General features: G+C 39.9%; 1 protein-coding gene across 10 annotated transcripts in view; it reads left to right on the forward strand.

The window, feature by feature from the left end:
- PPP1R12B (protein phosphatase 1 regulatory subunit 12B) overlaps positions 1-27,401 on the forward strand; it is a 222,056-nt gene that overhangs the window by 108,206 nt on the left and 86,449 nt on the right. For 9 of the 10 annotated variants that reach the window (XM_032318430.1, XM_032318425.1, XM_032318427.1 and 6 more), the window contains 5 exons: positions 15,465-15,555; positions 21,760-21,963; positions 24,263-24,452; positions 24,538-24,650; positions 25,713-25,754. In XM_032318430.1, coding sequence (XP_032174321.1) covers positions 15,465-15,555; positions 21,760-21,963; positions 24,263-24,452; positions 24,538-24,650; positions 25,713-25,754 — 640 coding nt within the window. Of the gene's footprint in view, positions 1-15,464; positions 15,628-15,827; positions 16,113-21,759; positions 21,964-24,262; positions 24,453-24,537; positions 24,651-25,712; positions 25,755-27,401 lie in introns of those variants that run through there. The other variant, XM_032318432.1, reaches the window with a different exon arrangement.

Raw genomic sequence — 27,401 nt, forward strand, 5'->3', positions numbered from 1 at the left:
AGTCATGGGAACCAGAGCTGCAAGCTTAGCTGTATCTATGACAAAAACACTCCTGCACAAAGATGTTGTTTGTCCTTGACAGGTGCTTGCCTCTTGTGTCTTCATAGACTTACCTTCGGTGCTGCACTACCTTCTGAGGTCATCCTGTCTCACTCTGTCTTCCCTATTACTCTTGGAAAAGCCCTTATGTCACTCTATTTCCTTCCTAGCCTCCTGTTCTCTCCACAGCCTATTAAAGTAGAAATTTTGCCCCACTCCCCTTTCCAGTGAAATTGCTCTAGGAGGGGGCCCAGTGGCGTTCCTAATGATCAGATTCCTTAATCACTGCTTCATCTGTTAACCTGAACTCCCAGCAGCACGTTATGATGTTGACTGCTGTCTTCTGAAATCTTTATTCTCTCTTGACCCCTGAGATACCACTTCTGTCTGAGAGACCCCTGAGGGCTCACTTCTGTTCTTTCGGACTGCTCCTTCACTGTGTCCTTTTAAGCTCATTTTCTTTTGCAAACACCCTATGTACTGTTCCTCGGGCTTCCTTCTTTTCTCTTCTCAGGACTCTCTAGTTGATCTGGTCCACTCCAGTCTCCTCAGCCATTACTCGACTAGATTTCTAGCCTAGACATCTCTGATGAGCTTCACGGCACTGCGTGGAAAGGACTTAGGTAGAATAGTGCCTGACTTCCGGTAGCCACACCTAATGTTTTCTGGCCATTGTTTTCCTTTCCCCAATATTCATGATTTCAAGTGTTATTACAGATGCGCATTTTTAAGGATTCTCTAGTCCTCTATAAGAAAAAGAGTATAACCAAACCAAACCATTTCCTTCCTTCTGACCCAAAAAGCCTGGAAAGAGAGACAAAAGCCTATTAGTTTTCATGTATTTCTTTAAGATTTATTTATTTATTTGAGAGAGAGAGAGAGTGAGAGAGAGAACGTTGAGTGGGGGCGGGGGGAGGGACAGAGTGCGAGGGAGAGAGTCCCCAGGCAGATTCCCTGCTGAGTGAGGAGCCCTGCACAAGGCTGGATCCCAGGACTTTGAGGTCATGACCTGAGTCAAAATCACGAGTCAGACACAACCAATCAAGCCACCCAAGTTTTCATGTATTTTAAAAAGTCTTTTTGTCCTGAAGAAGTGTCACCCAATTGGGAAACACAGAAATCAAACTAGAAACCTCTTTACTTCCCACCAAGAAGTGACATACTCCTCACCAGGTCCTGTCATTCATTGTCAAGAGCCCTTCAATTATGCTCTCTCTCCATCTGCACTGCCCTCTGTTAACTTGGCCCCTCCCAGCCCTTGGCCACCTCCTCCCCTTCCCCATCCCAACAGTCCCTCCTCTAAAGTGCAGATCTGATCGGCTCACTCTCCTGCTTGAAATCCAAGAATGGAGCCATAAGCAGTGCTGTCCTCCGGCTTGGTGTAGGAAACCCTCTTCCCAGTCTTTTCAGATTCCGTTCACATCACCTCCTCTATGTTTTATCTCTCACCCTTCAGATAATTCTGGGCTTCCTATCCAGAGCACGAGCTCTTTATGTCATAGCATTTCTTATCTTAAATTTTAATTATCACTCCTTTATATGTACGACTTCCTCACGAGATCCTGTTGGAAATCAGGCCTTGTTTGTTTTGAAATATAGTATCTGGAGTAGGTTTTAAAAAAAAAAGTGTAGGATGGGGCAATGGTTGGTTAAATGGAATGAAGAAAATGAATGGATCAACACACTGATGGTGAAACTTTCCAAATGGTAAATAAATGAGCGTGTGATTGGGACCAACCCTAAGACAAAGCTATGTTAACTTGAATTCTAAATTTCCTCCATAAACTTAATTGAGTCCAGTAACCGTGTTGGAGCACCTACTATAAGCTAGACATAGTGCTAAATGTTAATGATGTGATGACAAAAAATAGCCCTACCTTCCTAAAACTTAGAGAATGGTGGCTAGTGTTGCAGAGAATATAAGGAATTTTATTTCACAAGAGCTTTGGCTCGTTTTTGTTACGATCTATAAGGTAGTGGCTAACACCTGATTTAGTGGATTAGGACAGTTATTGGTTTACTTACTACTTTTTAGTGTGAATGAAAAAGTCAGTGTGTTCCTTTAGTATCAAGTTTTAAAGCTTTTTGTGTAATTACAAAAAATTCCCATAGACTGGGATTGGGGGAGATGGACTACAAAGGGACATGAGAATTTTGGGGGCTAATAGATCTATTCTCTATCCTGATTGTGGTGATCGTTACAGAATTATAGGCACTTGTCAGAACTTACAACTCTTCGACCTGTATACTTTCTAGGGCAAATTTTACTGTGTGTAAATTATATCCCAGGAAGCCTGACTTTTAAAAAGTGCCATTGAGGGTTAATTAATCTGTCATCTGAAAAGTGGGGTGGTTGGCTGGGGAAGATATCTGTTTTACAGGCCTTCTCTGAAGAGAAATCTGATTTAGGTCCCTGAAGTCCTTCCATTGTAGACCCGTCTCTTCTTAACCCAAGCTTCAGGACAGTTCAGAAATCCCTGAAATTGTTAGCAAAATTTTGTTAGGTGTAAATTGCTTTTTTTTTTTTTTTTTTTTTTTCTGGGAAGAGATGACAACTTAAATCTTGTTGTTATAAGTAGGTTACTGTTCAATAAAGGTTTAAAAAAAAAACCAGGTTGGGGTGCTTCCCCACTTCCCAGGTCCTCCCTTTTTCCTAAGGAAGGCCATGCTAGTGATTACAGCAGTTGGAGACCAGTTTCTGGAGGGTGAGAGGAGTCGGTGAGTCCACTGACCTTAGTACTTAGAGCCCACCTGGTGCTAACACAGGCCCTTTCCTAATTCCCCACTTACATGGATTAGAGCCCCCTTTTCCACCTTCTTAAACCCAAACTCTCACTCCCTTCTCTGTCCTAAGGGTGACGAAAGGATATTTTTTCCCCTGAAATATTTATATTACTTTAGTATATCCTAGAAAGTATCCTTTCTAGGTCACTGCCAATTATGGTAATAAAGGATTTTTCTAAGTGTGGAATATAACTACATCTTACTCCTTAAAACAGTCCTTTGAATATTAATAATCAGTTTTTAAAGTTTGAGATGCCTGGGTGGCTCAGTCGGTTAAGTGTGCAACTCTTGATTTCAGCTCAGGTTGAGTTCTCGGGGTGGTGGGGTGAACCTGCCGCATTGGGCTCTGCACTCAGTGCAGGGTCTGCTTGTCCCCCTCCCTCTCCTCCCTCTGCCTCTCCCCCCACTGTCTCTCTCAAATAAAATCTTTAAAGGTTTTGGAGTTTATAAAATTTTCCACCATGTGCATATTTTAAGGAGAAAAATAATTATTTATCCATAACCTTACCATTCAGCAATACCCCTACTAACATCTTTTTATGTTGTGTTGATTTTGAGATTATACTGTAGATTTTTTTCTTATTAAAATATTATTATTAAATATTACAAATACCCAACGTATCCATTTCTGGCTCAATTAAGTTCTAGCTATATTAGCTTCAGTGGGGTTTTTTTGTTTGTTTGTTTGTTTTTTGTTTTTTAGCTTCAGTGTTTTTTAAATAAAATATTAAAAATGTCGTTGAGGCCCCTGCGTCTGTCTCAGTCTCATCCCCTTGACTCCCTCCCTAGCTGGAGATAGCTACTGTACTAAATTTTGTGTTTGTCATTTGCAAATTTTTATTAGTTATTATTCTGTTTATATATACACATATTACTACTTTCACATTTTTTTTTCCTTCCTATAAATTATATCATTCTGCACACATCATTCTGAAACCTCCTGTGTTTTACTTAGCATTCTTTTGTTCATTTTGAATGCTCATTTTAGTCTATTGTGTAGATATACCACATTTTGGTTTGGGGTTGGTTTTTTTTTTTCTGCTAATGTACATTTAGGTCATTTTCTGTCTTTCTCTCTCTCTTTTATAAATACTGATTATTCTGTTGCGTTGCTGTGTACATTCTTCTTCATGTTTTCTTATCTAAATATGTAACAGTTTCTCAAGGGTATTTATTTTCAAATGGAATTCCTGGATCTAAACAGTGAGTACCTCTTTACTTGAGATGCCAGACTGCTCTCCTATTTCCACTCTCACCAGCAATGTAGGAGAGTTTCTACATCTTTACAACTAATGTTATACTTGATAATGTCAGTGGTTTGTGCTTTTGAGAATCTCAGGAAGATGAAGTGGTTTTCCTTGTTTTAATTTTGCATTTCGTGATCATTAAGCGAAACTGAACATTTTCTCTTATGTGTATTGGCTTTGTGGGTTTCCTGTTTTGTAAATTCCCTGATTATATGCTTTGTTATTATTTCCTCTTGGATTCTTGGTCCTTTTTTAAATTGGTGTAAGTTCTTTACATATTCAAAATGCTAATATTTTGCAAGTTATGTATCTGTAGTAGTTTGTGGTTTGTCTTCTAATGTCTGTACAGACTCTGTCATATGAATGTTCCATAATCTATTCAGTTGTTGCCCCTGTTGTTTCCTATTTGGATTATTTCCATGAATATTTTGTGTGTTGACTTTTTGAATTTTTTTCTTAAAAAAAACTCAGTGGTGGTGCTGAATTTGACCTGGTCTATTTTGTAGTTAGTGATGAATGTTCAAGACAGTTGGCCCAGTCCAGTTGGTACAGCCTGTGGGTATGAAATAAAGCAGCCCTTGTGCTTTTGGCACCTGAATCTGCCATTCTTGGCATCCCTAACACCTGTTCTGACCAATGAACTAACTGTAGAGTGACCTAAATAAGTAAAACATTGTCATTTGTGAAAGTGGTTTTGGCACTTGAAGCTGGAGTGTTTTTAATGGAACAAATGTTCAGAGATACAGGAATTTGAGGCAATATAGTACTTATCAAAGGTAGGTCACAGAAACACCAGGCTCACGTGGTTTGTAAAGCAAAAGGAGTTCTCTGAGCTGTCATTTGGTGCCGTATAACTTAAGAGGTTAGGGTGGGGGATCAGCAGACTTTTTTTGTAAAGGGCCAGACAGTAAATCTTTTGGGCCTTTTGGGCCCTGTGCTCTCCGCTGCATCTGCTCAGCTCTGCCCCTGCAGCAGAGCAAGCAGTAGGCACACAGCCTCGCCCCTCATTTTTGTATTGTCCGTGACCGCTTTGGCACTACAGTGGAGGTGTTCCGTAGCCTTGCAAAGCCTGGAAGATAGGCTGTCTGGCCCTTCACAGAAAAAGTTTGCAAACTTGGCAATATTGACATTTGGGGCCAGATAATTCTTTGTCATTGCCCCTGGTGGGGACCAGATTGTTCCCTGTTGAGGACTGCTGGTCTAGAGGATTCAGGAAATGCTTCGTTTAGTTGAGGGAACTCCTCCCTCCTTTTTAAATAATTATTCTGCGTAGGGGAGATGTAGCTTTGATTGCTTGCTTAAACTTTCACTCTGATTTCAGGGTTGAGTTAGGAATGTGTCAAATGAGCACTTGAATACAGTTGTCCCTGAACTGTGAATCTCCTGATATGTGACACGTACCGTATCTGGAAGTCTTTCTGATCTGTAGGTAGCTTATCAAATTGAGCAGTACTTAGTCTCTCTGTGTTTAGCTTTAACCCACTTATGCCAGATTGGAAATTTGTCCCTGCATTTGTCTGTCGTGTGTTCTTTTTTGTCTCTGTTCTTTACCGCTGTTGACCTTTGCCAGCCAGCTGGGCCTGAGCCTCTAGTGAGGCACGTGGGTAGATGCAGCAACCAGGATAGCCCAAGGGCAGATGAAATAACATCCAGAATAAGAACACAGCATCTCTCTTGCTCTGTCTTTCACACACAGAGTTCCTCCTCCTCCCCTCTGTATGAAATGAGAAGTAGTATTGATTGGTTTGGTACAGTGTATAAAATATGCATCTAATGGAATGGTATTTTGGGCACTATTAGCAGCATTCGCTGTGCCGAGCCCCAAGATTTTGCCTTCCTCGCCTTTTCTCCTCCCCTTCCTTCTCCTCCTCCTTAGTAGCAGGTTCTTAGCAAATTGCAAGCTTTGCCTCTGGCTTGCTGGATAGCAGTGGAAGCGCAAGCCTTTCCTAGTTTCCAAGGGAGACCGGGTGCTGAGACTGCAGTCTTGCCCGGCAGCCGCTTACCTTTCTTGCTATTCGTCTCCACACATCTTTTGACCTTCATTCTGCTATGCAGGCCTGCACGAGGAGGTAACAGTCCGTTTTCTTGACGCTCTCTTTGTAAAGGGGGCAGAGGGAGAGAACGGTGGTACGGGGTAAGGCATATGGGGTTAACAGAGAATAAATGCTGCCATTAGGTAAAAAGTGTCTTTGAGGTGTGCTGTATCTTAAGCTTGTTCCTGTTCGCTGTGTCTATAAATATCTTACAGACAGGAGCCCCACCACTACATTATAGGACTTAAAAGCACCCCATGTAAAAATGCAAAATTAATGTCATAATGCCTCTAGAGGCACAGAAAAAAAAGTGGAACTTTAATCTTTGGAAATAAAATAAAATCAATTGGTTTTAAACTCAGCTGTCTGACAGACTGCATTCTGTTAGCTTATGTTGTATGAGCTGAATCTAGTTTTCAGGTTTAAGGAGAGAGCTTCGTGATAATGTGTCTTAATTGGATTTTCAGGACTTCTGGAGCTGTGCTTTCCAGGATGGTAGCCAGTGGCCATGAGCGGTTGTGTAGATTTAAGTTAACTAAAAATTAAATAAGATTAAAAATTCATTTCCTCTGTCACACTAGCACGTTTTGGGTGTTTAATAGTCACACATGACCAGCAACTGCTGTTTTGGACCAGGCAGGGATACGACTTTCCCATTATCATACAAAGTTCCGTTGGACTCTACTAAAGCAAGTGACCTATAGAATATAGGAAATCTAGTATTTGAGCAGAAGCAATGAATAGGCATTTTAGTGAGAGACTTAGAGATGGTTTGTCCAGCATCAGCGTAAAAACGGACTCACTAGGGCTTCAAGTTGCATGGGACCTTAAAACTATAGACTTACCCTTCATTTTGTAAGTGGAGAAACTAAGGTACCAAGAAATCAAACGATTCTCTTGAGGTCAAGCATGTAGTTAATGGCAGAACTGAAACTGGAACCCAGGTACGTGTTCTTTCTGCCATACCACAGTGTTAGCATTTCTAACCCTAGAAATAGCGAGGGAAACTTGAACTCAAGCTACCTGCCAGAGCCCTGGCGACTGTAGCGTCAACTGCATTCTCTGTCACTTGTGCTTTGTTCATGACAGCTTTATAATGTGTTGGTGGCAGGCTCTGAAAATGGAAAAATCATTCTTTCCCAAGATAGAGTGTTGATTATGGCATTCTTCTGGGAGACATCAGGGGAAGATAGGGGAAAGTCTAATGCAAGGCATCTTTATACACTCATTCCTGATATTGCTAGATTTGGAAGAAGAAGTGTCCTGCCCCATAAATCCACATAATTAGGGTACCCTTCACGGTGCTGGGTGGAAGAAACAGTTTTCAGTTCTTTGGTGTAATCTAAAAAAAGCTGTACTCAAAGCAGGAGACCACAGTTATAGTCCCTTTAGGCTTGTGACTGAACAACACTGTGAGCTTAGGCAAGTATGTTAATGTTTCCTTAGGCTTTTATCGACTCATCTCTAAAACAGGAATTTATCATCTTTGCTGCAGTCTTGGAATTAGATGACTTCTTGGAGTCATAAAGTCTTTATCTACGGGTTTATGAATCTGTTAATCCTCTTAAGTTGTCCCCCTCCCCTATAGCTATCTATAGGTGCTTCCAGATTGATATGGAAGCAGTTCTCTTTGGCCTTTCTGGAATACCTTGTCTCTGTATCCTTATAACATAGGATATAGTCCAAGGAATGACAAGCTATCTCATAAGACCACTAAATATTCTATAATTAACGACCGCAGCCTCATGAGTGCCATAAAAGACACATTTGGAACATGGTCCTTCCCAGTTTGAAGCTAACCATGTAAGTACCCTCTCTCTCCAGTACAGATTTTGGATACAGGACTCCTTAACGGTATTTCAAAAACCAATTTCCTATTGGTAGATTCCAGACAAAAATTTTATTCTAGGGAAAACAGCTTTGTTCTTATCTTGGAGATCATGGAAATTTATCTCTCTTTAAGTCTTCTACTTATGGTAGTTTTATTTTACTCAGAGAGCCCTTTGATCCTTCCTAGGGCATATTTTCAAGGGAATCAACACCTCTTCCAAATGAATTATCCATTTCTGGTAAAAATAATTAAGGGGAACACTTAGATTAGATGGGTTGCCTATTACCGTATACACGGCCTTTCTTTTCCAATTGCCACTGCTGAGCTTTTACTGCGGCGATGAGAATGATGTCGTAGGCGGTGTGGTGTGCCCTGGTGGCGGCAGCAGCGACACTGTGCTGAGTACTGGTTGTGTGCCAGCTCGTGTTCTAGGCGCTTTATATGTTTTCTTATTTAATCTTCACAAGAACCCTATCTATACCTGCTAATATCTATTACAGATGTTAATATCTTCATCGTATAAGAAACTTGGGTTTGAGCGCACTTAAATACTTTATCCAAGGTCATTATCTAGCAAGGAACTTGAGGAGTCAGGGTTCAAACCCAGGCGATTTGATTCCTACTCCCGGGTATTTTATCACTACACTGTCCTTGTCAGAAGATATATTAGGTCTTCTGTTATTATTTATTGTGACTTTCTTCAGGTTCACTGGTGATTTGCTAGGCATTCTGTGCAGCTTCTTAAGATAATATCAGCCCATCTGTGGTATATAAAGGGGCACTATGAATTTAGATGCAGAGAGCAAATTATTTTTGTGATGTCATGCTAATTACCTGTAATTATGTGAATTCCACTGATTATGTAACCTCAAAGTCTTAGCAAATACAAAGAAAAATGCTTCCTGCCCTCCAGGAAACATAGTAGTAGACAAATAGGGTAATCAAAGGACTTTGGCATTGGAATCCCTTTCTGTGCCGTTGAACTGGGGTTTTAGCCTAGTTTTATCTGGATGTCACAAATATGTAGAGCCATGGCTTCTGTTATACTTTCTGTTGTACTATTTTGTGAACATAGACCCATCTTCTTTTCCTAGCAATAAGGAATTGTGTTGCACTCAGATTTTGTGGATGGCTCAAATGCTTCTCAGAAAGAGCAAGGTGTGTGGAGCATGGGTTTGGTATAGGACTCACAAGATTTTTTTCTGTAAAGGACCAGATAGTGAATCCTTTAGGCTTTGCAGGCGATTTTGTCTCCACTGCAAATATTAAACTCTGTTGCTGTAGTTACATACAACTTTATTTTACTTACAAAAATATGGCAGGCCAGATTTGGCTCAGGACCAGAGTTTGTTCACTACCTGGTCTAGATTTTAGAAAGTGTTAGGACCTGGGCTCTACTTAAAACTTAGTATGTCCCCAAGGCAACTGTAAGTTAGGTGTGTCACTTTTGTGAACCTTGGGATCCACATCTAGGTAAAGGAAAATGAATGGAAGTGTTACTTCCTTCCTCAAAATATTTACAAATTCAAGTATTGGAGTTTTCTGGGTTTTTTAATTTTTCTTTTACAATTTAAATCATAAACCTCTCATATATTGACACAGGTAATGAAATAGTATACATAGTATATACTACATGTATACTGTATAATAGTATACATAGTATACTATAATAGTATACATTTACTAAAAAGATACACTAAATACATACATATGTACATGTTAATAATCTAGACATAGATGTGGTAGAATGGAAATGGGTTATTTTCATGTGGTGGAATTTAAGTTTATTTTTTTTTCCATTTTTACCTTCTAATTTTTCTGTGAAAAACATGTATGACTTCAAATATTTAAGACTTCTTACCTACCAGGCCTGTTTTTACCTTGTTTCTCATCCAGTAAAACCCTAGAGTATGCAGTGAGAGTATGCAATGGGAGAAGCCAGTTTGAAGCTCTTTTCTTTCACTGTGGCTCCCATCTAGTATGGAAGGAAAGGTTAACAGTCAAGAATTAAGTATAAGAGTGATGCTCTCTTTATTTTGCAGGTAGAAATGACATGTGTGTAGGCCAGTTGGTAACCCAGACAGAATTTCATGGGGAGCTAGTCCTCAATGGTCCAGAGCTTTCCATGTTTGGAGACTTAATTTTTTTCAGTTCACCCAGAAGAGAGGAACATATTAAGGAAGGACTCAAACCTACCAGACTTACAGTGGATTAATACATGTATCAGAATTCCAAATTTACTAATCTGTATCAAGGGAAAAAGTAAGACTGTTAAAATATAGCTTGGGGGCACCTGGATGACTCAGTTGGTTAAGCATCTGCCTTCAGCTCAGGTCATAATCCCATGGTCCTGGGTTTGAGCCCCATATCAAGCTCCGCACTGAGCGGGGAGTCTGCTTCTCCCTCTCCCTCTGCCTCTCCCCCTGCTTGGACACGCTCTCTCTCTCTCTCTCTCTCTGTCAAATGAATAAATGAAATCTTTTTAAAAATCTCTATAGCTTGGTTGGGGACCTCTGCTTCAGGCTATGGCGTATCTTTTATTAGACAAACTCTCCAACTGAGAATAACTAGGAAAACTGGACAAATATTAAAAGTATCTTTGAAGATATTGGAGAGTTATTAAGGAAGTGAAGACTTGAGGGATCAAGATCCTAGAGAGAAAGAAATCATAAAGAGGTGAACCCAACAATTGGCCGTGCTTTTCCCTTTGAGGTATTTGCTGATTAATAGAGCTTTAGCTGCAAAGCTAAGAAACTGGGCAAGATTTTCAGCAATTGAAGTCTCATGGAGCTGAAGGAACAAAAACTGGGGTTCAGAATAGTGGGGCCCCATATATTTACCTGGGACCACTGAAGAACTACTTTCTAAAGTGAGGACTTACCAGAAATAGACCAGCCTTGCAAACACTGAAGTTTGCCTTCCAATCAGCTCAATCTCAAGGTAGATGAAGGTCATTTGCCTTGGCCCTGTAGTTCTCAGAGTAGGTCTCCAGATCAGAAGCATCACGGAGACCTAATTAGAAATACAAATTCTTAGACCCTACTCCAGACCTGATGAATCAGGACATCTAGGCGTGGGGCCTAACAAGTTGTATTTCACAAGCCCCCTAAGAAACGCTGATGCAGATGGAAGTGTGAGAATCACTTCCTTAACCTAAGTGCCAGAGGAAAAGAATGTTCTCTTATTAAAAATGTTTGGCAGTTGACGCTTGCTGGATGCTCAGCCTCTGAGCAGTGATGGGTTCAGTGTTAAATGTGATAAATACTGTATTTTGTATTTTTTAAATTGGAGCTATAATGTAGAAATGGTCCAAAGAAGACAGCTTCCTTTATGCAGTGTGCTTTTTTTTTTAAACAAGTAACAACTCCATTTAAGAAACAGTTACTACTTTGAAGTCATATCAGTGAGAAAGATGTATATGCACTTACAGTTTTTCTAATAAAGACATGTATTCAAAGTAAAGTAAAATGTGGATTTTTTTCAGAGATTAGCAGACATACCAAGAAATAAAACTGATTTACCAAAAGACTAAGAAAACTAAACAACATGAAACAATACGAATAGAGCCAGATATTGATGTTATCAAACATGGGCTTTAAATTAATTATGGTTAATATGTTCAAGAAAATAGTGGAGAATTTCAACAGAGAACTGCGGTCTATTTTTAAAAAGAATCAAATAGAAATTCTAGAACCGAAACTTTAAATAACTGTAATTAGAAACTCAACTGGTGAGTTTATAGTAGACCAGCTGAAGAGAGGATTAGTGAACTAATTAGATGGATGATAACAAATATCTAACGCAAGGTGTCCAGCTGGCTCCACTGGAAGAGCGTGCAACTCTGGATCTAGGGGTTGTGAGTGCAAGCCCCATAGTGAGTGTAGAGATTACTTAAATAAATAAAACTTAAAAGAAAAAGAAAATAACTCAGAATGAAACTCAGACAGAGACTAGGAAGGGAAATATAGAAAAAGCATAATAAATAAATAGAATATGGCAAATAAGGTCTAACATAAGTAGAATTGGAATGCAGAGGAAAGAAAAAGAAGAATTAGCTGCTTTTTTCCTGGGACACCATTTTTTACTTGAAAGAATGACTAGGCAAACTATAGTCCTTTAGACTTAGGTATCTGGCAGACATTTTCTTGAAAATGAATACAGTGAGCTTGTCACAAAGTTAGTTGTTGCCAATTACAAAATAAATTTCAAGGAGAGATTAGAATTTTGGAAAACTTGTATCTGCCATTATGAGTGGTATTATTGACTGCTTCCCAATATTTGAAGACTGCCCCAAGATCAAAGGTGATACTAAAGAATGATTTTTTATGTTTTCTTTTTCTTTTTTTTTGAGATATAATTGACATATTGTATTAGTTTTAGGTGTACAACTTAGTGATTTAATAAATATGTTACAAAATGTTTATTACAGTGAGTTTAGTTAACATCCATCATCACACATAATTATAATTTTTTCCCTCTTAAGAACTTTTAAAATTACTCTTTTAACAACTTTCAAGTTTATAATACAGCATTGTTATTTATAGTCACCATACTGTACATCATATACCCAGGGTTACTAATCTTATAAATGAAATTTTATACCTTTTGAGCACCTTGACCTACTTTGCCCAGCCACAGATCAGTTCTCCGTTTCTATGAGTTTGTGTTTTTTTTAAGATTTCACATATAAGTGAGATTAGATTTTTTTTCCCCCTCTTATTTTGTATGAGTTCTTTATCTGTTTTGGATATTAGCCTTACCAGATATATGATTTGCCAATGTTTTCTTCCATCTGTAGGTTGCCTTTTCTTGTTGATTGTTTGCTTTGCTGTGCAGAAGCTTTTTAGTTTGATACAGTCCCACTTAATTTATTATTGCTCTTGTTGCCTTTGCTTTTGGTGTCAAATCCAAAAAAATCATCATCAGGGCTATGTCAAGGAGCTTACCCCTATGTTACAGAATGTGATTTATAAAACTATTACTTTATAATGCAATGTGTCAACATTTGGAAGATCTGCACCAATGTTTTCCAAATGACCAATGTGCGATGACCTAAATTTGTGCAAGGGTAAGAAGGTCCATTCAAAATGCAAGGCAGACCAATAGATTTCAATATAACAATATGTACAGTCTGTTAACATGGTTTCAGATTCCACTTGCTACTAACCATTTTTGTCTTTCTTTTTCTGCTACTAACCTTTGAGAAACTGCCATTTGTGTTTTAGTATATAGTTTTAAAGAAGAATATCCATAATTATCTAAAAAGGCTATTACAACACTACTGGATTTACCAACTACAAACCTGTGAAAGACCGTATATTCTTTATATATTTTAATTGAAACACCATTATACAACATATTGAATAAAGTGTGAATGAAAATCTGGTTATCTTCTACTAAGCCAGTGTTAAAGAAAATGATAAAAATGTAATACAACACCCTTACTAAATCTTTTGTTTTAGATAATAGTTATTTTTAATAAAAGCTAAGTTATTGATATAACTTTCTGTAATAGGGCTATTATTTTTAAATGCATTAGTGCATATTTTTAAAATTGATCAGTTTTAATTTCTGCTAGGGTAAATATGAATAGATATACATAAACAAAAGCCCTTTGTGGGGGGGTCTTCAGTAATTTTTAAGAATGTAAAAGGGTGGCACCTAGTGGCTTAGTCAGTTAAGCATCTACCTTCAGCTCAGGCCATGATCCCAGCGTCCTGGGATCAAGCCCCACATCTGGCTCCATGCTCAGTAGGGAGTCTGTTTCTCCCTCTTCCTCTGCACTTCCCTCTTGCACACTCTCTCTCTCAAATAAATAGATAAAACCTTTAAAAAAATATATAGGGGCACCTAGGTGGCTCAGTTGGCTAAGCATCTGCCTTCGGCTTAGGTAATGATCTCAGGGTCCTGGGATGGAGCCCCACATCTGGCTCCCTGCTGAATGGGAAGCCTGTTTCTCACCCTGCCTGCCACTTTCCTCTGTGTGTGCTCTCTCTGTCTGTCAAATAAGTAAAATCTTAAAAAATATATATAGATATAGATATAATGTAAAAGGACCCTGAAACCAAAAAATTAAAGTATCATTGCTGCAGATACTAAAATGACAGTTGAAATATACAGGAGTAAAATAAATAAATAAAATATACAAAAATATTATGAATAATTTTGTGCCACTAAATATAAGAATATTAAGTTCTTTGAAAAATAAATATTACCAAAACAGAAAATCTGACTAGGCCTAAGTCAATTAAAGAAATTGAACCCCTTATTTAAAACCCTCCCATAAGGGGCACCTGGGTGGCTCAGTGGGTTAAAGCCTCTGCCTTCGGCTCAGGTCATGATCTCAGGGTCCTGGGATCGAGCCCTGCATCGGGCTCTCTGCTCAGCAGGGAGCCTACTTCCTCCTCTCTCTCTCTGCCTGCCTCTCTGCCTACTTGTGATCTGTCACAGAAATAACTAAAAATCTTTATTAAAAAAAAAAAAAACCCTCCCGTAAAGAACACTTTAACTCCAGATGCCTTCATTCGTGCACTTTACTAATTGCTTAAGAAGGAAACAACCTTAATCTTATACAAATTCTTACAGAAAATAGACAAGGAGAAAACACTTCCCAACTTGTATGATCTTATTTCTAGAGCTGACCAGGTTATTATAAGAAGGGAAAATTACAGGCCAATTTCTCTAATAAACGAGGATAGAGAAATCCTAAACTAAACAATACTGAATCTATAGAAAAGTAAGTCTATGTAGGGGTCTCTGGCTAGCTCAGTCAGTAGAGTGTGCAACTCTTGATCTCAGGGTTGTGAGTTCAAGCCCCATGTTGTGTATAGAGCTTACTTAAAAAAATAATAAAATAACATTTCTTAAAAAAAAAATGATACATCATGGCCAAGTTGAGCTTATCCTAAGAATCCAATGTTATTTTATCATTCAAAAATTATTCAGTGCAATTCACCATATTAACAGAAAAAAGAAGGAAAATGATAATCTCAGTATATGGGGAAGAAAACCATATGATAAGTTCAACACACACTAATGATTAAAAAACAGAACCAATAACAACAAAACCCTCTTAGCCTACTTCCTCCTGGAGTAGAAAGGAGTTGATTGAACTTGAGAAGCAGTGTCTACAGAAATCTTGCATTAGACATCAGGGTGATAAAATGCTGAATGCTTTGTCTCTGAAGGCAAGAACAAAGCATGGAAACTTGCTATCATCACTCCTTTTCAACATATCCTGGAGGCTCTAGCCAGAGCATTAAAGCAAGAAAAGAAAGAAAAATTGTAAGGATGTGGAAAGAAGAAATGAAATTCTTATTTTATAGATGACATGATTCTGCTTGAACAGTAATACATTTACAAGTAATGTCTTGTTTTCACTGTTAGCATTTCTATCATTTTGATTCTGCCTAAGTTCATTCTAAGAGTATAGAAATCACCACAGTATGTGGAAGTACCTTGTCATTCCCCATTCCCCAAGTACATGCAACAAAGGTCTCTTACTTCTGCTATGACTTTTTTTCTCTACAGATCATATCTGACTCCTGTACGGGATGAAGAAGCAGAGTCCTTACGAAAAGCACGCTCCAGACAAGCTCGGCAGACTCGAAGGTCTACCCAAGTGAGTGTGGCCTTCTTTTTTATGTCATTTTGTCTATCTTCCTTTCTGTTGGCGGAACGATTAAAAAATCTTTTTTTTTTTAAAGATTTTATTTATTTATTTGACAGAGAGAGATCACAAGTAGGCAGAGAGGCAGGCAGAGAGAGAGAGAGGAGGAAACAGGCTCCCTGCTGAGCAGAGAGCCCGATGCGGGACTCGATCCCAGGACCCTGAGATCATGACCTGAGCCGAAGGCAGCGGCTTAACCCAGGCGCCCACAATTAAAAAATCTGAAGATGAGTTCCTTACTCCAGCCACTGTTGTAAGAGTTTTCACCTGTGTTAAATCTTATACTACGTGGGATCAGATGAATTTATAGGTCCATCTGCCCACTCTCACTTTTATTTCTCTAGGCTCAGAGCAGGTTTATCTCCTTTCCTTCACAAGACTAATCATTCCATTTGTATTTAAGAGGCCACATCTGAAGAATCCCTAAAGGAGAAGGGTTTGGCAGTTCCTCAAAGTGTTATCTGTACAGTTATCATATGACCCAGCAATTCTACTGTTAGGTATATAGTCAAGAGAAATGAAAACACATGTCCACACAGAAACTTGTACATAGGGGTGCCTGGGTGGCACAGTCAGTTGGGCAGCTGCCTTCAGCTCAGGTCATGATCCCGGAGTTCTGTGATCAAGCCCCGCATCAGGCTCCTTGCTCAGTGGGGAGCCTGCTTCTCCCCTGCCTGCCATTCCCCCTGCTTGTGCTTGCTTGCTCTTCAAATAAATAAATAAATAAAAGAAACTTGTACATAGATGTTTATATAACAGCATTATTCACAACAGCCCACATCCCAAATTCAGTGTCATCTCTGAACTCTGACCAGAGTTTACTTGCTGTGTAGACCAACTCATGTGGAGTTTACAAGCTTGCTGTAGAGTTGAGTCCTGGGCCCCCAGCAGCAGCAAGGGTTAGCATTGTGTGGCTGGGTGTGCCTCAGCTATCTTCAGCAGGTGTAGGAGTGGTGGGCACAGGCTGAGCCATCAAGAAAACCAAATAAATTAAGCAGTTAGCATAATTGGGAAAAAAGAAAACAAATTTCCATCAATAAAGGAATGGATAAGCAAAATATTATAGATCTGTACAATAGAATATTATTTGGCAATGAAATGATACATGCTAATGCTACAATGTGCAGGAACCTTGAGAAAACATTATGTTAGGTGAAAGAAACAAGACATGATTCCATTGATATGAAAAGATCCAGAATAGGCAAAGCCAGAGAAATAGAAGAAATTAATGGAGCACCTGGGTGGCTCAGTCACTTAAGCTTCCAACTCTTGGTTTCGGCTCAGGTCATGATCTCAGGGTCATGCATCAGGCTCCATGCTGGCCATGGAGCCTGCTTAAGATTCTCTTCCTCTCCCTCTGATCCTCCCCCAACCTCACACTCACTCGCTGTCTCTCCTAAAAGAAAAAAAGAAAGAAAGAAAGAAAGAAAGAAAAGAAAAGAAAATAGGTTAGTGGTTGCCAGGGTGGGAGAGAGGAAGGTGACTGCTGATGGAAGGAGTTTCTTTTTGGGGTGATGAAATGTTCTGAAATGAGACGGTGATGATGGTTGTGGAACTCTGAACATGCTAAAACCACTAAATTCTATACAGTCATCCCTCATTTTATTATGCGTTGCAGATACTGCTTTTGTTTGTTTGTTTGTTTTTAACTAATCGGAAGTTCAAAGTTCAGTGGCGGAAGTCACTGCGGATGTGGTGGAAGTAGCAAGGGAACTAGATTTAGCAGCGGAGCCTAAACATGGAACTGAATGGCTGAAATCTCATGATGAAACCTGAACAGGTGGGAAGTCGCTTCTTACAGATGAGCAAAAAAACTTGTTTCTTGAGACGGGATGTACTCCCGGTGAAGACTATTGAGATGACAACAAAGGATTTAGAATATGATCTCAACTTAGCTGATGAAACAGTGGCAGGGTTGGAGGGATTGACTCCAATTTTGAAAGCAGTTCTTCTGTGGGTAAAATGCTGCCAAATAGCATCCCATGCTACAGAGAAATTGTTCATGAAAACAAGAGTCAAGCAACACGGTACACTCCTTCACTGTTGTTGTATTGTAAGGAATTGCCACGGCCACTCTGATCAGTCAGCAGCCTTTAGCGTAAAGGCAGGAGCCTCCACCAGCAAAAAGACTATGACTTGCTGAAAGCTCAGACAATGGTTAACCTTTTTTTTTAGCAATAGAGTATTTTTTAATTCAGGTATGTACATTGTTTTTTGGACATAATGTTATTGCATACTTAATAGACCACAGTATAGTATGAACATAACTTTTATAAGTACCGGGAAACCAAAAAATTTATTTGACTCACTGTATTGTGATACTCACTTTATCATGGTGGTCAGTATCTCTGAAATATGCCTCTTTCTTTCTTTCTTTCTTTCTTTCTTTCTTTCCTTCTTTATTTATTTTTAAAGAGTTTATTTATTGACAGAGAGAGACAAAGTGAGAGAAGGAACACAAGCAGGGCGAGTGGGAGAGGGAGAAGCAGGCTTCCCACTGATCAGGGAGCCTGATGCGGGTTCGATCCCAGGACCCTGGGATCATGACCTGAGCCGAAGGCAGACACATAAAGACTGAGCCATCCAGGCACCCCATGCCTGTACTTTAAAAGGGTAGGTTTTATGATCTGGGAGTTAGGTTTCAATAAAGAGATATATATATATTTTTTATTATTATTTATTTATTTTAGAAAGAGAAAGCGTGTGCATGCCTGCACAGGGCAGAGGAAGGGGTAGAGGGAGAAGAGAGAGAATGTCAAGCAGACTCCTTGCTAAGCGTGGAGCCTGAGGCGGGGCTCGATCCCAGGACCCTGAAACCATGATCTAAGCCGAAATCAAGAGTTGGCCACTGAACCCACTGAGCCACCCAGACACCTCTTCAATAAAGATAATTTTTTTTTTAAAGATTTTATTTATTTATTTGACAGATAGAGATCACAAGGAGGCAGAGAGGCAGGCAGAGAGAAAGAGGGGGAAGCAGGCTTCTGCCGAGCAGAGAGCCCGATGTGGGGCTCGATCCCAGGACCCCGGAATCATGACCTGAGCTGAAGGCAGAGGCTTTAACCCACTGAGCCACCCAGGCGCCCAAAGATAATTTTAAAAGAAAAAAAAAATCACTAAGAGAGCCACTGAAGTAAGGAAGAGTCTAGATATAATCTGCATTTATATAAAATATACATATAAATATTTATATATATAATATTAAGAAATAAATTTTTATATATACATATATAATTATTTATTTATTTATTTTTAAAGTAGGCTTCATGCCCAGTGTAGAGCCCAACACAGGGCTGGAACTCACAACCCTGAAATCAATACCTGAGCTGAGATCAAGAGTCGGAGGCTATGGAGTGGAGTGCTTAGGTGACTCAGTCACACTCTTGCTCTCTCTCCCTCTTAAAAAAAAAAAAAAAAAGCATCTGATGCTTAATCAACTGAGCCACCCAGTGCCCCAGTCTGCGTAATACTGCAAAAATTACCATGCAGAGAATTGATGGGAATGGACGGCGAAAGTATGTTTGGCAAGGCAGGAAACAAGAAGATGTGTTAGGAAGCGTCACAGTAGTCCAAGCTGGGAGAAACAAGATCATGAACTCAGGATGCACTGGCAGGGAGAAGGGAAAGAAAGCTGTGACTTGGCATTAAGGAGGCAGAGGATGATGAGCTGATAAAACACAATTAAAAGGAGCAGCCAGAGAGATGAAATGTAAGCCAAGAAATAGGAACAACATAGAAGTCAATGAAAAGTCAGTTTCCTGGTAAAAGGTGAAGGTAACAGTTGTAAATGCTACAGAGGTCAAGCAGGAAAGCTGAAGACTGAAGAAAAGAACTTTTTTTTTTTTTTAAGATTTATTTATTTGAGGGGTGCCTGGGTGGCTCAGTCGGTTAGGCATCTGCCTTCGGCTCAGGTCATGGTCCCAGGGTGCTGGGATGGAGCCCTGCATCAGGCTCCTGCTCGGTGGAGAGCCTGCATCCACTCTCCCTCTGCCTGCCTCTCTGCCTACTTGTGCTCTCTCTCTCTGTCTCTCTGTCAAATAAATAAATGAAATCTTTAAAAAAGGAGATGTATTTATTTGAGAGAGAGAGAGGGAGAGAGAGCACAAACACGGGGAGTGGCAGAGGGGGAGGGAGAAGCAGACGCCCTGCTGTGCAAAGAGCCCCATGTGGGGCTTGATCCCACAACCCCAGGATCATGACCTGAGTCAAAGGGAGATGTTTAACTGACTGAGCCACTCAGGTGCCCCAGAAAGGGACTTTATAAATAGTCACAATCGTACCCCAGTCTTCCCTGACTTTTTCCAAAGTAGGTTAAGTGTCCTTCCTTTGTAGTAACTATGACTACTGTTACTTTGTTTTTGCTTCATTATTTCTCTGTTTTTCCCTCATGGAATGTAACCTCCATAAAGATCAAGACTGACGATAACTTTTTTGTTTTGGTTTGGTTTATTGTGGTAAAATATACATAACATGCAATTTACCACTTTAGCCATTTAAGTGTACAGTTCAGTGTTGTTAAGTTCATTTGTGTTACTTTGCGACTGTTACCACCGTCCATCTCCAGAACATTTTTGATCTTCCCAGACTGAAACTCTAATGTATATTCAACAGTAATTCCCTCTCCCACCCCCTTCAGGTTCTGGCCACCACCATTCTACTTCTCATCTGTCTGAATTTGATCAGTCTAAGTACTTCTCACAAGTAGAGTCATACACTAGTTGTCCTTCGGTGGCTGGCTTACTTCACTTAGCGTAATGTCGTCAGCATTCATCCTCGTCGCAGCCTGTGTCAGTGCTTCATTCTTCTTTAGGGATGAAGGGTATTCCACTCCGTGGTTAGACCATATGCTGTTCATTCATTCACTTGCAGATAGCCACCTTTTGTCCACTATGAATAATACTGCTGGGAGCGCGGATGTACGAATGATCTCTTAGAGACCCTGCTTGCAGTCCTTTTGGGTAAATACTCAGAAGCAGAATTTTCTGGATCATACCTTTTTGTCTTAATGACTTATATCCATTCCATTATGCTCATCTGTTTATTATGTCTTTTCCATTAGATTAAAAGGTTCTTCAGTGCAGGAATGATTTGATTTGTCTGTAGTTCCAGTGCTTAAGGACACTTAATTTATTAAGAGAATGAGTGAGTAAATTCATGAGTAGTTAACAACAATAATAACAGGGTATAGTACTTGCTTAACTACCTCCAGCTTTAGAACTTCCTTCTCCTGAAGACTTGAGCACATAACTGCTTGAGTTGGAATCAGTTCGCTCTCGTCCTAACTCTTTCCCTTCTTCTTCAGATGGCTCCTCCTTGTTTTTCTTCCGTACTGCTGCTCCTAAGAGCATGGGGGAAATATCAGTTGTTGGAATGTTTCTGTGTCACATTTCTAGAGTTACTTAGGAAATCATCTTAGAGTAAAGCTAATTTATTTATTTATTTATTTATTTATTTATTAAAGATTTTATTTATTTATTTGACAGAGAGAAATCACAAGTAGATGGAGAGGCAGGCAGAGAGAGAGAGAGAGGGAAGCAGGCTCCCTGACGAGCAGAGAGCCCGATGCGGGACTCGATCCCAGGACCCTGAGATCATGACCTGAGCCGAAGGCAGCGGCTTAACCCACTGAGCCACCCAGGCGCCCCAGAGTAAAGCTAATTTAGGTGGTATCGTTTTAGTTGGTTGTTGGTTGGTTGTTTTGTTGTTCTAGACTGGCTCAAATTTTCACCTTTTTGAGCCTGATTTTTCTTTCTATAAATAAAATCAAGTTTTTCTTATTATCCACTGTTTAGAGAATTTGTTTCGGTAGCCATTTGTTCTTGGGAGGTATGCAGCTTTCAAATGAAGGTGTTGAGAATTAAGGGTATGAGAGAAGTACATCTATGACAGGCAGCCATCAGTGTTGCCCTATTTTCTGGCACTCAAACTGGAAAAGCTAAAGTATTACATTTGAAATACGCATGGGCTCAGGCTGGTGCTCTCTGCACACCGAGGTGTTTATTTTAAGCAGATCTTACTTGAAATGGCCTCATACGTTTTGAGAGCTTCATTTGGAATTTGATACTATTAGAACTTTAAGGCAGTCTCCCTGCTTATTTATCAAGAGTTACTCCACGGTTAAGGTGAAACTTCCCTGACCTTGTATCATTTTCCCAGGGCGTGACACTGACAGACCTTCAGGAAGCAGAAAGGACTTTCAGCCGGTCAAGAGCGGAACGGCAAGCTCAGGAGCAGCCTAGCCAGAAGCCGGCAGGCACCGAAGGGCTTGAGGGAAGCTCAGAGAAGCATGAGCCCTCTGCAGTCCCGGCAAAGGAAGCTGGCGAGGCTGGTCAGCCCTGGGGCGGGAGTCTGGATGAAGAAGTAAGTCACTGGCATGTACTGTGCTAAAAGCAGGGTCATTAACGTGGGGAATCCCTCCTCGCTGGTAACTTGAGCACAGTGCTCCTTTGCAGTGGACAACGCATAGAAAACACTGGTAACGTCTGTCTGTCATTGGCAAACCTGAGTGGCTGAAAGAACTCAGAGGATATCTGTCCGTCAGTCATTGTTTTGTGCTCGGAGTTAACTGACACTTATTTTTCATCTAGTTTTATTGAGATGTTGACCTATAACAGTGAATTAACATGCAACATTTTATTAACTTTAGGTTATGTACAACGTGATGATTTGATACATGTGTATGTTGTGAAATGATTACCACAATAAATTCCATTAACTAAATTAATTTTTTTTTAAAGATTTTATTTATTTATTTGATAGAGAGAGATCACAAGTAGACGGAGAGGCAGGCAGAGAGAGAGAGAGAGGGAAGCAGGCTCCCTGCCGAACAGAGAGCCCGATGCGGGACTCGATCCCAGGACCCTGAGATCATGACCTGAGCCGAAGGCAGTGGCTTAACCCACTGAGTCACCCAGGCGCCCTAAATTAATTCTTTAACTAAAGATGTTTTTCTATTCTCAAGAGAGAGGTTATAGTATAATAAAAATACAAATAGAAATAAAAGGATTTACTGAGTGTCTACTTTATACTGGACATTATTTCAACAATTTTGTATGTATTCAAAACAACCCTCCGAGGTAGATGATATTATTTGTATTGTACATGTGAGGAAATCAGGTCACAAAGAGGTTAAGTAACTTGCCCAGCATTTCACACAGATGCGAAGTGGTTAAGCAGGACTAGAGCACAGGCAGTCAAGCTCCAGAGTGCTCTCCCAACCATGATTAAATTATTGTCTAAACCCCTGCAAACCTAGGAGTTTACAAAGCACCCCCTTAATCCCATGCCACAAGATGTCACTATTGAGGTGGACAGTTTTAGCTTATGTTCCCTTTCTCAAGTGGAGTTGGTAGTCAAAGGTATAGGGTTCTATTTAGGGTGAACATAACTTCTAGTTTACTTAAGACGGTTCGAATTACACCTGTTATCTTAGTGTAATTATTGATATCATTCATCTCTACTCTCCGAAGTATCTTAATTGGGATGACAAATTTTTCTCGTCACCATAGTTAGAGGAAGAAGAAATCTCCTTGCTCCAACTCTGAATGGCTAGGTTATATAAACTAATTGAGGTTCTTTTTTTTTATTTATTTTTTCTGTCGGCTACTGTTTATTGATTAGTTACTACTAGCCACTGTTCTAAGGAGAGCGTACATTACCTTTATAATCCTCACAACCCTCTCTGAGAAAGTTATTATCCCTACTTTACATAGGAGAAAGCTGAGGCTCAGAGAAATTAAGTAACTTATTCAGGGCCACACAGCTAGTAAGTGGTGAAACTAGAATTTGAACCAAATTCTGTCTGATTCCAAAGCTTACTATATTTTATTGCTTCTGTCTTTATAAACAAAAACATACACAATCTCTACATGTAGTAAGAATTTCTCTCTCTGCGCACCTTTAATAAATCAAGTTAAGGCTTATTGTCAGGCTCTGTCTTTCTCCTTGGGGAAAAAATTCAAAGTGGAAAATGGGGAATTTTTAAAAAGAGTTATTTATTTATTTATGAGAGACAGAGAGAGAGATTGACAGAGGGAGAAGCAGGCTCCCCACTGAACAGGGAGCCTGATGCAGGACTCTGTCGCAGGACCCTGAGATCATGACCTGAGCTGAAGGCAGATGCTTTACCACCTTAGCCACCCAGGCACCCAGGAATTTTTTTAAAGTGTTAATAAGCCTGGTTATGGCAGGCTTGTAGAGTATTCAGAAATTGGTACACTGCTCAGACTTGGTAGCTATTCTCGGATTACTGTCTTATTTCTTCATATTCCCAAGCTGCTTTTTATTTTTCTCTGTAAACTTTGCTTTTCAGCGCTCCATCTTAAACAGGTCATCATCCTTCTTATTTTCATTCCAAAATGAAAGGAATTTTTATTAACAAGGTTAATGCTACAGAGTACCCTTTGGTCAATTTAGGGAAATTTTTCGGAATTTTTCCTGGGCTGCTGTCAACATAATGATGTTATCAGATAGGAATCTAGAAGCTGTTTCCTTTCTGGCTAATTAACTAACTAACTTTAGTTCAGTTCAGTAGCTATTTACTGAGCATCTACTATTAATAAGCCTCTTGGTATAGGAAAAGCCCATTGTTATAAGCCTGCTATCCTTATCATTTGGTTGGATTTGACCTCTAACATCTCAGCCTATGGATTATTTCCAGCCTGTCTATCGTCGCCTGAGGTATCCGGCTCAGCCAGACAAACCCTCAACACCAGTGTCTCCTTCTGCATCAAGGCCATCTCTCTACACCAGTTCCCATCTGCCACGGACAAGCAGATCTTCAGTCCCTGACTCTGAGAGTTCGGAGACCACCACAAACACTGCAGTTGCAAAGGAAATGGACAAAAATGGTTTGTAGAGCTTCAGAATATGCGACCCCCACTCATGTACATGCCCCCACTTTCTGAGATCACATTTTGTTTTCTCTCTGGCCAGAGAGTGAAGAAGCGGATGTGGATGATCAGTCCTCTAATAGACTGTCCATCCGTGAGAGGAGGCGGGCCAAGGAACGACGGCGAGGCACGGGCATCAATTTCTGGACAAAGGATGTAAGTAGATTGTTCCGGGATGGGACATATCACATCACCCATGGCTGCCATCCTCTGTTTGAGGGTCCCATGTGGGCCGATGAATCTTGCAGATGATCAAGAAATATTACTGAGGAAAGAGAAGAAAGACTACCCTGGAGTGGGACTCCTTTCATATATTCTTGGCTGGATACCCAGTGCCTAGAACTGTGCCAGGCACAAAGTAGACACTCAGTAAATAATAGGTGATGAATGAAAAGACCAGAAATCTATAACAACTATGTAAGCAAATATAACAAGGGAATAAGCTTGTCAAATATTAGCAATTCTCCCTAGTAGTCCCAGAAAATCATATAGTTAGACAATATATTTTCCCATATAACCAGAGGTTCTAATGAACTATTTTAGGAGCATTACAAGAATTTCAAGGATTTGTGTTACTAAAATCTTAGTAACACAAGTTCATCTGACCCAATTTTACTCTTTTAGAGGAAAAAAGAAAAAAATACATATAAAACAGATTAACTTCAACTTTAAAATAAAGGCAGGTGCACTGGTGCCTACTAACTGCAGGCACATTCAGTACTTTCATTTACCCTCTTACTCTGTGCCCGTTTCACTCAACTTTGTTATTGGCATTTTTTAAAAGGAAGTGACCAAGAATCAAGATGTCCCTGCTTACCAATGACTCATTTGAAAACTAGATGAAACCTTCAGGGAGACAAGGAATGAAACAGTAATAGTCATCTTTTAGAATCTATTCTTTAAGATAAAAGTATCTCATGTTTATAGGCCCCGATAGACTACTAACTATTGACAGAGATGAAATAAAGTTCTGTCTTTTCTAAAGATACCCCTTTTCCTGCTATGGCCTATGTGGTGTTTTTGATGACAGGTGATGTTCCTGCTCTGTCTGCCTCTGGTGGCTGTTAAAAACAGCAGTAACAGAGCATCACTTGGCAGTCAGTTCTCACTGCCTGTGTTGGAAATGCCGAGATGCATAATGGATGGGAGCTGACCTTGTTGCTTTCAAGGAGGTCTATAGCCATGGTCTTCTTGTTTTTCTCCCTCTTCCCTTTTCAGGGGGATGAAGCTGACGTGTCCGAAGAGGTAAAAGCAGCACTGGTAAGTGGCAAGCCAGTGAGGCATGTCCCTTTCGGTTCAGCCTCTCTCGTGTGCATACAATTTTGAGAGAAAAGAGCAGGCCCTATGCAGATTTGAGTTACAGGAGGATTTGGAGATAGACATTGCTCTGAGAGATGGGGCAGGTGTTAGTTGGCGGTACATGGTCTCAGGTGCTCTTGAGCAGGTTTCCTGCACTTCTCTATGTCTTCTGCTGATCCCCAATACAGTTCTAGGAGCTGTCTAGGATCTAGGATCTGTCTGCTTTTTCTCTCTTTTGAGTACGCTACTGGATTGTAGAAAGTACTTTGAAGTCTTTGGAAGAAAAGTGAAGACTGATACTATTTCTTTAATGGATTTATACTTACATACATGTGAAGAATGTAAACATCGCACAATCCAAAAGTCACTTATATTTGACTTTGAAATGAGGTTAAACCCTTGACTCTTATACAACTCAGGCCTGGCGTCCAACTTCTCTCTGTAGTGGATGGCCTGGGCCCAGCTTTCCTGACATTCCAGGTTCCTGAAAGCCACTCAAAAATGACAGAAAGTTAGTGGTTTCCTTATCAGTACTGTTTTTGAGGGAAGAAGGAATTTGGTTTTGACTACATGAATTGAGACTTACATGTACGTTTCTACTGGAAATTATGTAAAAAGATGGCCTTTTTATATTCTGCAGTTAGCTGAAAGTAGGTTCTTAGAATATATTTGAGGGGCATCTGGGTGACTCAGTTGGCTAAGTGTCCAACTCTTTTATTTTTTTTTTTTAATTTATTTTATTTTTTTAAAAGATGGGGACTGGGCAGACGGCAAGGGAGAGAGAATCTTAAGTGGGTTTCACACCCGGTGTGGCACCTACTTAAAAAAAAAAAAAAGGAATGTATTTGACAAACCATACTGAAAATCAATAACTAATGCATTCTTAGCAGAGAAAATAGAAATACCTGCCTGTATTTTAGTCAAGATGCAAAGCAATCAGTACGGCCTTCCAAGAAAGCAATGCCTAGACGACTAGTGGTGACATAGGTGAGAACTGCCCACCCTTGGTTAAAGCCAGGTGGACTCACAAAGAGGAGCTGTGTCGGTCGAAGTACCACAAAGACGTTCCTACACTTGCATAAATAACAGCAACTCTTCAGTTTTTCACTGGGCTGGAATGGGCTTTTGGAGACATAAAGAGTGAATGTAGGGAAGTTGCTTTGGGGAATTATAAATTCCTAAAGAGAGAATCTGAATAATAAATTACAGAGCACTAAAATGGACTGTAATTCCTAGAGAGTTATAGGGGCCATTAAATCCATAAAGGGAATGACAACAAGAATGGCTTTGTTGTGACAGAATGTCTTTCGTCAGTGAAAATCTGTGACTCCACCTTTCCAAACCACTTGGCATGGGAAAATCCTGACATAGCGCACAGGTTAGGAAAGCTAGAATGTTCTTGATGCAGTGCTTCCCAGAGAATTTCATCTCAGGGCTTGAATGAAAATTATAGAAAAAATTTTCTGATTGGAGGAAGAACAGACTATTGAGATTTGATGTGAAAGTCATTTGTCAGACTGAAAAACATTTCACTCATTCAGTTGCTTGAGGCATCTATTAGTGTCTGCCGTGTGTCAAGCGGACTCCAACAAGAATCTTAAGAGAAGA

Source organism: Mustela erminea, chromosome 17 (assembly GCF_009829155.1).
Source record: "Mustela erminea isolate mMusErm1 chromosome 17, mMusErm1.Pri, whole genome shotgun sequence".
NCBI classification, from domain to species: Eukaryota; Metazoa; Chordata; class Mammalia; order Carnivora; family Mustelidae; genus Mustela; species Mustela erminea.